The sequence below is a fragment of the Pseudochaenichthys georgianus genome, unplaced genomic scaffold (genome assembly GCF_902827115.2).
Source record: "Pseudochaenichthys georgianus unplaced genomic scaffold, fPseGeo1.2 scaffold_554_arrow_ctg1, whole genome shotgun sequence".
NCBI lineage: Eukaryota > Metazoa > Chordata > Actinopteri > Perciformes > Channichthyidae > Pseudochaenichthys > Pseudochaenichthys georgianus.
The window spans coordinates 40,187-51,984 of record NW_027263115.1 but is presented as its reverse complement, the minus strand read 5'-3'; the positions used below and the strand labels follow the sequence as shown (position 1 = coordinate 51,984).

General features: G+C 43.1%; 1 protein-coding gene across 1 annotated transcript in view; it reads left to right on the top strand.

Annotated features, from left to right (window-relative positions):
• Positions 1-365: 365 nt before the first annotated feature.
• vps54 (VPS54 subunit of GARP complex) overlaps positions 366-11,798 on the top strand; it is a 28,838-nt gene continuing 17,405 nt past the window's right edge. Inside the window, exons 1-6 of the mRNA XM_034079155.2 lie at positions 366-551; positions 4,523-4,688; positions 4,902-5,143; positions 10,480-10,564; positions 11,008-11,042; positions 11,395-11,526. Coding sequence (XP_033935046.1) covers positions 4,553-4,688; positions 4,902-5,143; positions 10,480-10,564; positions 11,008-11,042; positions 11,395-11,526 — 630 coding nt within the window. The 5' untranslated portion in view covers positions 366-551; positions 4,523-4,552. The remainder of the gene's footprint in view (positions 552-4,522; positions 4,689-4,901; positions 5,144-10,479; positions 10,565-11,007; positions 11,043-11,394; positions 11,527-11,798) is intronic.

The following is an 11,798-nucleotide window of genomic DNA, read 5'->3' as shown; positions in this document are numbered from 1 at the left end:
GCTGTAGCCTGATTATGCTTTAGGAGCTGTAGGTGTCTGTGGTACAGTGTGTAGGTGTGTGTGGTAGGCTAGTGTGTGTGCGCGCGTAGATGCGGCGGACAGACCGGTTTGGTTTGGTGTCCTACGCTTACTTTTAATACTTGTAAATAAAACTGAGGGACAGAAGACAGAGTGCTGCTGTGCCTCCTGTCATCATTAATGGACCTCTCTTTAAAATGACTGCTCAGAGGAGAGGAGTTCTAATTTCTCTAACCGCCTGCTGCTTCCCCTCCTCTCTCCTTGATTCCCCTCCTCGATTCCTCCGTTCGCATCTCCTGTGGGCGGGACATGAGGATAGGAGTCGAGGAGGGAAATTAGAGAAATGAGAAAGGCCCCGGTCAGCAGCGGGCAGCAGCTAGTTTTATGAAGAGAGAAGAAGAAGCGGCCCCTCCTCCTGTGGTGCATGATGGTCTCTGCTGCTGCTGCTGATGTGTATGTTTTCCTCCCGGTTCCTCCGGTGTTTCTGTGATGGTGAAGAGGACACACACCGGCTGCTGTGCTTTTAACGACAGGTACGGACGAATCCCCGCAGTGTGTGACCTCTCCCGGTTTTGTCTCTCATATCCCGCCGCCTGTCAGAGCGTTAGCCGTTAGCTGCTAGCATTAGTCTACGTGTAACCCGGTGTAACCACACAACATTAGCTTTAGCATTAGCTTCTGGCACAGGCCTCGGATATTCACAGCCTCCTCAGCCCTGTCATCGATTGTTTAATGCGGGGTTGTGTGTCTTTGGTTACCGTTAAGTGTTGACCTCACTATCAGATCACTGGATTTATCGCTAAAGGCTACAGCAGTCAATGCATGGAAGCTAAGCTAAAGCTAACAGGCTAGCTTCTGTCACTGCTGCCTGTTCTGCTGAAGACACCAGTGGTGGAATGTAAGTACATTTACTAAACATGTTCTACTTATATTTTGGAAAATTGGAGGTGTTTGTACTGTACTTAAGTATTTACTTTTATCAGATCATGTACTTAAGGAAAAGTACAAGTAACAGAGTGTAGTAATACTACACAAGTAAATGTCCTGCATTCAAAATGTTACTCAAGTAAAAGTGTTAACATTCAAAATATACTTATAGTACCAAAAGTAGTGCAAATGTAGTTAGTAAGTACAACACTGCCTTTTATGTAACTACACTTCACTTCTCAGAGCTAAATATTGTACTTTTTACTCCACTTCTTTATTTTCTGTTTATTATTTGCTGCTGCGATTTCCCCTCTTCTATCATTTATGAGCATCCAAAACGATATGGACAGGCAACACAACATTGCTGGAGTACCTATTTAAACCCCTTAGTTATTATTATATTAATACGTTATTAAGGGTTTGAGTTAGAGCTTTATTACAACACTGACATATATTACTGTTAACATACCAGTTGAATTGTAAACACATTATAAGATTGTCGACAGTCAAAGGTGACTTTCTTATAATGACTTACATTTTATATTTGCATTTCCTGTCCCAGAGGTATTTACTTAAACCGCCAGAACACAGAAGCGTCCAAATATTGATCAAGCACACAAACATACAGATATCAGCATGTATGTAAACACATGGCGACATACAGATGGACGGTCCACAACATCTTGTGTAATGTTGAGTGTTTGAACAACATACATCATTACTGAGAAACAACCAACACATTCTCTTTCTCTGTCTTTCTGTCGGAAAGAACATATGTTTGAATTACATTTAAGAGTTTGTACAGCAGCAAATAATGAGTTGAATCTGTGACAGACTGGTTTTATTTGATTATGCAACCCTCTTAAGCATCACGTCTGCTTTCACAAAATAAATTGCCCAATCATTTCTATTTTGACCTCACAGACGTCTTGTTAGGTGGTGAACAGCGTCTGAATATTTACACTTCAAATTCTTTATTCTGTCGCCTCAGGATTAGGGCTGAACGATTAATAGATTTTAAATCGAAATCGCGATTTGAAATGATGCGACTATTATTACTATTATTATTATTATTTTACAATTTTTTTTTTTTTTTTTACATTTTAAAATTTTGTTTTCTTGTGTGTCAGTCATCCACACCAATCAGAAGTGCTGTGCTCCACATGTACCAGCCATTGTTAATTAATCAGAAGTGGCCCATGATAGAAGGTGATGGACAGATTGATCCAATCACCTGCCAACCTGAAAGTGCCTGCCCTTTCCAAATGGCTTCCAGTGGAGCTTTAGATGGTTTGGTGAAATCAACCATCTGAGTCAGGTTAGCAATGCTCCATCACGTGTTTCTATCACAGGGTGAATCTTAAACTGAAGCTTGGCTTTAAAGCAACCCAACGGAAGTTTCATGTAAGTTTAGTCATTTCACTCGTAGCTCGGGCTGCGGGGGTGCTTGAGACGGGAGCACGTTGATACGACCTTCCTATCCGGAGTTATGGCCGCTTTTTACAATAAACTTCCGTTGGGTTGCAAATAAAATTGTGATATAAAAACGCAAATCGCAATATTTATCAGAAAAATCGCAATTAGATTTTTTCCCCCAAAATCGTGCAGCCCTACTCAGGATGTGACGACGAGACAGTTTTTGATGTATAGACAGAATGAGATCAAACAGTGGTGGTGGGAACAGAGAGGCTGCAGACCCTTCCTCTGATCTGTCATCAGGGTGATGGGATTAAAAGAAGCGGATTTGACTCGTCCACAGTCTGAGCAGTCAGATTTTAAAGCGGAAACGAAAAGACTCCGCTTCAAATCCTCTGCCGCTACTCGGTCTTTATAATCAAATCAAATGTAACTCATCTCTTCACCACCATCCATGAGCCCCCCCCCCCTTTCCTGTTGACTGTCTTTGTTTGTCCACCCTCCCTTGCACTGTAAAGCGCCTTTGAGTTCAAGAAAGCTCTATGTACATATAATGTATTATTATTCTTCTCTGTCATCAATGTTTTTGGAGGACGCAGCAGATGGATGTCGCAGGACGGCCTCCAACAGCTCAGTGCTGAGTTTAAGGGGCTGTTGGTAATTCACCTCCGTGTTGTTTGCTTTGTGAATTTCAGTCAATAAGATTCTCAGAAAATACCATGGATTTAAAAAATACTAAATTCCTTAATCTGAATGTGACATCTTTTAAATACCAACAGTTTCATGAAACCCCTAAAACATGTATTATTGACCCCTTTCAAGATCCTCAGACTAAAAATATCTCCAAAGACTATTTACTGTAAATAATAAGCTGCCATTTCCTCACATACTGTAGATAGGGTTATTAAAGGTGGGGAAGGTAAGTTTGAGAAACCGGCTTGAGATCGCTAGAATTTGAAAATACACAACCGGAGAAAATCTGCCACTTCCTCACAGAGCCCCTCCCCCAACACACACGAACGCGCACATGACCAATGAGGGCACGAGATAAGTGTGTGCCCCGATGGAAGGCTGACAGGCAGGTAGGCCATCCAGTTACTTTAGCCGGGCCGGCTCAGATGATTGGTCGTGCTTTTTACAGTATTACGGCTTCCAGAGATTAAATTATTTTATGGGTTTGTTGTCAAAGCACTTCAGATATTCATTGCTATCGGGATGTTAAGAGCATTCAATGGAATATAACAAAAAGTGTATCTCGAGCCGGTTTCTCAAACTTACCTACCCCACCTTTAAGTGTCACAGTCATTAAGTGTAATACATTTAATAAATAATTAAGTTAAGTGCTCAAATCTCTTTATTTTGTTTTACTATCCATAAAAACAGCTCAGCACAGTTTTCAGAAGTGTGTACTTGTTGAACTGTCGTGTTCAGGTGGCGTAACTGACGGTCATTGAGTCACTCGGTGTCGCCACCCTGAACCTGCAGCACTGAGCGATAACGACACACTTTCGGTCCTGCTTCGAGCTTCTGCAGCTGCATGAAGCGCACTCGCACTGAACAGTGTGACTTCCTGCACTTCAGAGGACTTCAAGTGAGAACACGGAACGCTTTCAGAGAGGTGCTCGCATGATTTACTGAGTTGTAGTTAGTTTTTAATATTAACAGTTTTTTTATTAAGATTTAGATTAAGAGATGTAAACATATATATTGCAAGGCAGCTTAACGGGTCTGACTATAACCTATATTTTCATTATTGTCATCAAATTCTATGAAGATATCGAGACTACATTCTGTCATTTCTGCTTCACCGAACAGGAGGAATAACTGCCTTTGTTTGGGACTATTTTCATCGCCGCATTAAACCACATTTGCTGCTCGAGTGAGTGTGTGTGGCAGCAGGCGAGTGTGTGTGGGATTGAGTCAAAATAAGTGTGTGTGTGTGTGTGCATGGTGATGAAGGAACATGTCACCAGTGCGAAAGTGAGGCTCACTGAAGAGTTTTTAATAGTTGTTCTGAACAATGGAGCTCGACGGCGCAGAGGAAGAAGATGAATCCTGCTCTGATGCATACGTGTTTCTCTTTTTGGGGATCTGTTGAAAAAAGGAGCAGCATCTCACCAGCTGTGTCCTTTATATAGATGTCCTGTGTCCTCTCTCTCAGCTAGCCTCCTGGGAGGCTCCTCCCGATGCCATGGCCTCCAGCCACGGCTCCTCCCCCGCGCCTCGTCCAGGCCGAGATGGGATGTATCTCAAGGAGCGGGGCGCCCCCCCCCCTCGCTGCCGGAGCCTCCGCTCGCTGCCCGACGTCTGCCCCAAGGAGCCCACAGGTGGGATCATTTAAGGCTCCTGTTAACTGATTCATCTGTCAATTCAAGACTCAAGGCTTTATTGACATGTGCACATTAGCTACAGCGTAGATATGCCAATGAAACACTGCAACATGATATGTATATATATGTATATATATATATGTATAGAGGACATACTAGAAATAGTGCAAGAAGAGTCTTCAGTCTGACTGTGCTTCGTCCCCTGTGCAGGTGAGGGGCGGGGCCTGTGTGACGGCCCCTCGGTGGTGGCGGATCTCGACAGGTGGACCGTGTTGAGCTCGAAGGTGAACCTCCCGGCGGCGCTGAACGACCCGCGGCTCGCCAAGAGGGAGTCGGACTTCTTCACCAAGACGTGGGGGCTGGACTTCGCCGAGACCGAGGTGATGCCCTCCTTCTACCTGCCCAACATCACCAAGGAACACTTTGCCCCCTACCTGCAGGAGATGGCCCAGGTAACACACACACACACACACACACACACACACACACACACACACACACACACACACACACACACACACACACACACACAGACACAGACACAGACAGACAGACAGACAGACAGACAGACAGACAGACAGACGCGCACTCACACGAGTAAAAGAGGATATCGGATAGGAAATACTTTAAATTGAATTTACTCTGTACTTTGAAGCAGACTTCAAATGTGTTTATCACAAAATGTTCTTTTATTTATCTGCTTTGTCGAGCCATGCAACCAATACCGACTAAATGGTCTTTGAGTTGTTGTATTATATTTAATTTTAGGTATATACCTTCTTTTCTAACAAAGTCTTCTGCTTCTATTCGTGTTTGTTGGTGTTAAGCATTTTAAAAGCAGTATTTTCCCTACACTCAAAAAACTGTTTGCTGTCTCGCTAGTGGTAAACAAAAGGAGCACGTATTGCCAAGCAGTAAAAGCACTGTAAACCACATCTATCGAGCCACAGAAGCAATAAAGTCTACTTCATCCCGTTTGTATTGGGTGACTAATGGCGCATTTCCACTGCAGCGCGGTTTAGCCGTGCCCGTTGTTGGTTGCGTTTCCACTCGGCGTAGTTCCGGCTAGCGGGTACTTTTTCACAGTTTTTCTGGCTCTCCAAAATCCAGGTTCTTTCCGGGCCAACAACCGGGCTGAGTATGCTAAACTAGAGAGAGAATCGCTGGCAACGACAACACAATGAACATATCTGACCGTGATTAAATCGTTTCAAAATGATGCCGAAGTAACAACAAACTGATACCGGTTAGTAACAACCATGAATTAACGCTTTGACTAGTCTGCAGACAGACGGCAGAGAAACACCTTTTAGAATGCGTGTTTTCTGAATGGAGATCGGCTAAGCTAACGTTGTATATGCTCCGACCGTCCACACTCACAACAACGGCCTACAGACATAAATAACCCAGCGACTGTATTCTCCATGACACAGGCAGTCTGTGGTTTGAACTTGTTTCACTTCTGTCTAGTTTCTGAACAGATATGAGGAGCTGTGATCTCTGAGTGCTAAGAGCTAACGGCTGGTTTTGTGTTTCGCATTGAAGATGGCGTCACGGCTCCGCCTACACTGCGTTACTATAGATACTGCGTTACTATAGATACTGCGTTACTATAGTTACTGCGTTACTATAGTTACTGCCCCAGTTCCTAAACTGTAATGGAAACGCAGCATAAAGTGAGCCTGGCCTAACGAGGCCTAACGAGACCTAGCCATACCGTACTAAGCCGAGCGAGGCCCTGCAGTGGAAAAGCGCCAAAACAACAGACGACAGACATTGGAGACTCCCTGATGTTTGTGCTTGGTGTTGGTTCAGCCTCGCCTCAGCCTGGAGGCGTGTCAGGAATCCTGCTGAAGCGCTTTTTAAATCTATTGTTTGCTTTCATGCGCTCAATACGGAAACCGTTTGAGGTATTTTTTGGTAAGTTTTGTTCACGTTTTGATCTTCAAATTCAATATAGAAACCGATGTTATAGAAACACGTTTCCTGATTCCAGCTTCCCTCTTTTTATTCTGGGCTGTGTGATTGCAGAAATGAAAGCTGTTTTGCTTCAGAGGTTTTATTCAAAAGCAAACCATGTCCTTCAGGGTTCACGTTATAAATGGCCCGCTGGCCCGGAAGCACTATTTAGACGCCCCGGGCCGGCATAACGTACTTTCCACTCAAAATATTGCTTAAAAAAAAAGATGGTTCTGTGGTGTAGGTATTTTGACAAGCAATTTAGTTAAATTGTTTCGTTTATTAACGCTCCAACATAGCGTTTCGTGAGGCGGTTCTCGTTGTTGGGTGAAAAGCAAACAGCTGTTTTTGGTGCGGAGCAGGCTCCCCTTCACTACAGGCTTTCGCGCCACCTAACCATTCGCCAATTTTTTTTTAATACCTGGGGTAACCGGCCAAGCGCCGAGCAAAAAACAATCTTCAAATAAAAGAAAGTCACCGGAGGAGTTAAAGGAGAGGGACGGGGGGCGTGAGAAGAAGAGGGAGAGAAAGTTTCAGCTTGATCGATGGAGTTGGCTTCAATATGAGGCCAACATAAACAAGGTCTTCTGTCGGCTCTGTACGTCAATGCCGACCAGCTGACGAGCAGAACATATAAAGGTAAACGTCCCAGCAGTTTAGGATGAGGACGGTTCTAATCTGTTGCATAGCCATGACATGCCAACTCCTAATGACAGGAAGGCAGAACGCGCATTATACAAATAATAATATACTCATGATACTGATAATAGCAGACATTTTTTAACAATGACCACAATATAATTATTTTAATAAACCAAATATGAACAATTGAGGAAAATTAGGAAGAACTGATGTTTCAAATGTTGTCGTAATGTAGTTGTGCATTAATTCCTATTGCAACAAATGTGTTGCCCGGGAGACCCGCGGTAATTGTGGTGCAACTCGTTCCTGATTGGGTGTAGCATGTCCCTCTTGTTGACAAGTTGCAATCATTTATTTATTCTAATATGCACAACAACTGAAAGGAGTCGTCGTTGGGGATAAAAACCCCGTTAAATATGTATTAATAAACATTGACAATGTACAACAACAAAAGTTAAATATAAGGGTTAATATATAAAACACAGAATGGGCCGTTTTTTATTTGTGATATCTTTGGAAATTAAAATGTCTGATCAGATCTAAGTGCCATGGGATTACAAGAAGCATATAACATCTCCCTGAATCCTCAAAATAAACGACGATAACAAACTTTGTTTTAAAACCCCCAGCATGCATCAGGCGAGGAAACAATGTCCTGGGAAGAAGAGAGCGACTAAAAACAATACCTCTTTGTAAGATATACACTTGATTTGTCCAACGTCCCCTTACAAAGTGGACCAACTTCATTTCTTTCAGATTAATCTTTGAACATATTTTTATTATTTATTTATATATTTTATTAATCTTTATTATTTTTGTATGTATTTTTTTTTGTTCACAGTAATTAGTCACAAAGGATTTAACATTTTCTTAATACGTGACGAATGTCTGAAACAACTGTCGGAGCAGTTTCCCAGTTTGGTCTTTTTATTATTGATGATGCTTCTGTGGCGTCACACACACACACACACACACACACACACACACACACACACACACACACACACACACACACACACACACACACACACACACACACACACACACACACACACACACACACACACACACACACACACACACACACACACACACACACACACACACACACACACACACACACACACACACACACACACACACACACACACACACACACACACACACACACACCACACACACACACACACACACACACACACACACACACACACACACACACACCACACACACACACACACACACACACACACACACACACACACACACACACACACAGAGAGAGGAGGAGCCTCAAACATGGAGGCATCTGTGTTCCTTCTGCTCGGCTGGATATGATTCCTGCTTTTATTTCTTTATAAATCTTTATGAATGTCAACCTGAGGGGAAACAGCTTTCTCGTGGGGAACACGTTTCTGTCTTTGATCATGTGCATTCAGCATCTGAAAAGTTTTCTGAAAGGGGGAAATGTCCCCTTTCAGAAAACTGCAGCAGCTTTTGATTCCTTATTTCTGTACTTTCTGTATTACTGACCTGTTTATATTCACTTCCTCATGGCTGTATACGGAAATACAAGTTAGAAATGGGTTATTAAAATCCTCAGACTTTAGACGTTGCCACGTGACGCCTTTGGGTTTCTGTAAGAGCTCTTAAGGTTGTGGAAATGTCCCTGACGTCCCCACTCACTTATCTCAGTGCGTTCATGTCCTCCTTCAGGTTTCAGTATGACGTCTGTCAGACAATGGAACAACAGGACAGGACGTTCCCTCCTTAGTCCTTCAAAGTGTGTTCTCCTTTGGAACAGGAAGTGTAGAGCGCCACCCTCAGGCCCAACCATGTGGAGCTATTTCAGGGTCATAAGTTTTGATCATTCAAAAAAATACAATTTATTTGAAAGTTCAAGTTTTTATCCTGAACTTTGAAAAATACAATGATGTATTCAAAATAAAAATAAGTATTTAATGAAATAATTTTTCAGGTTGAATATTATTTTGATTCAGTTCAGCCATTTTTTTTTTGAATAAAATATTTATTTTCAGATTTCACTTTTATACATATTTTGATATTTGAATCCATATTTTTTTCAGTTGCAGATTTTTCAGATTCAAAACAATAATTTTTTCAGTTTCAAATCTTGTATTTTCAGGTTTCACATCGCTTTTCACCTTCAGATCGTTTTTCACCTTCAGATCGTTTTTCACCTTCAGATCATTTTTTTTCGCTTTCAGACTTTTGGCCCTGATGTTGCTTGGGGGGGGGGCGGGGCTTAGCAAAGAGTAGTTTGGCTTCCTGAGTGACAGGCCTCCCTCTGTCATGTTGCCTTCATGGATGTTAGGTAGCGTGAGAAATATAACTCAATACTTTCTACACACAATACTCCCGTGATTGGTGGGAAACTGATACCAGCGTCAAAGTTCCGTTAAGCGAGCTGTTGAGCATCGTAGTTGGCAAATATCAAGGTATTACGGTACGTCCACACAGCAGCTTCAGAAGCAACTTCCATCGCTTCTCTGCCCGTTGACTTTGAATGGGGATGACGTCACTTTGCCTCGCTTTTCCCCGAACTGCATTGTGGGGGAGCGAAGCGAAGATTTCCAGGATGTCCAGGATGTCCAGGATTCAAAAGTTGAGCAATGTTCAACTTTTGAAGCTGAGCTGGAAGCGCTAGCCAATCAAACCGCGTGTAAGCAGGGAGAACCAGACCGCAGTTCATTTCCTCATATTCCAAACGAGGAATTACGGTAGCAAATCACCCGGTTCTTTACGACCAGAACTATTACCGGGATACAAACCGGAGGAACCAGGCATGGAGGGAGGTGGCAGAGACAGTGGGGGAAACTGGTTTTCGTCTGTTTGGGGAGTTTATATATATATATATATATATATATATATATACATATACATATACATATTGCTCGCATAAAACCCCCGGGGTTTTTTGCTTTGTATGTCGGGGGTGGGAGATTCATGTGATTGGTTGTTGGTCGCGTTGCTCGCAAAAAATCCCCAAGCTGTCAGACACGCCCAGCTCCAAGATTTTCAAGATTTTTGAAAAGCTGCTGTGTGGACGTACCGTGAGAGCAATAAACTGTGCTAGAATGTACACCCACACATTACTCAGGGATTTAATATGCCTCTAGATGTTGAGCTTCATCACAAGACTCCTAAATATTTGTTGTATTCTTAGAGAGAAAGAATCCACGAACGCTGCAAGACGATCTGTCCCAACAAAGACGATGTGGAAGCGGTCTCCAGTAACAACTCCAACCACGGTATGAATTATTAATCTGCTGCTGCTGCACGACACACGCCTCCGCTCCATTCACATGACCGGTGGAAACACACATCACTAAATGACACACACACACACACACACACACACACACACACACACACACACACACACACACACACACACACACACACACACACACACACACACACACACACACACACACACACACACACACCAACACAGTGATTATCTGCAGCTGGACACAAAAACGTATTCAATGTTTTATTTCTCAGCAGTCACAAGACGATACAAGACCTGCACTTTACAGATAACGTTGAAAAAAACCTACAACAATCTTAAGAATTGTAACTTTTAACAGACGGTTGAACTCCTCTGATTGGTCTACTTGTTGATGCATGCAGCAGGCTGACGGAGACATCGTTAATCCACTTTCACTAAAGAGTCTTTCCTTGTTTTTAGACAAATCCAAAGCTGAGCTGGAACAAGTCCCGAAGGTAACGCTTTCCTCTGTTTTCATTGGATCACAGACTTCAGTTATCTAAACGTTATATTTCCTATTCTAGACATTTCCGTGTCTCAGTATTCAGATGTGAAAATGGGTATTTTATGTGCGTGCGTCCCAGGTTACCAATGTCAGTAAAGCACCAAAATGTTTCCTGATAAAATAACCTGAACAGAATTAGTTTAGCCTTTCATTTGTGCTTAGTTAAAACCGCTTAGCAGTCATTGTCTTCTGTGTGTGCGCTGCCTAGGAAGTCATTGCTACTATAGAAATGTTTTTCAATTTTTTCATAGACACTTTTGCTCAGAATCTTTATTTGACCTCGTTGTGTTTTTCACGTGCAGATCTTCATGAAGCCCGAGTTCGCTCTGGAGGATCCTTCCACCTTCAACAGCGTGCTGCCCTGGTCGCACTTCAACAGCGCCGGGGGGAAGAGCAGCCGAGACGTGGCGTCCTCCAAGCTCCTGCAGGAGAAGGTGATCTCCCTCTGTCTCTCGGCAGCTCACGGGCTTTAGTAGGGAATGATCTGTGGTCGGCAGAGGCTCAGTCAGTAGGGGCTCGGGCTGGCGCCGGTTCAAGTCCCCGAACAGACCTAAATATGGAGTGAGGACTGCTACTTGGAGAGGTCCCTCCTGGGCCCTGCCCTGCTGCCCTTGAGCAAGTCCATTGTTTGTCCAATTTGAGGTTTGTCTCCACATAAAGCCCAATGTGCTTTGTGTGTCAGACGTGACCTTTAATTGAGGCAAAG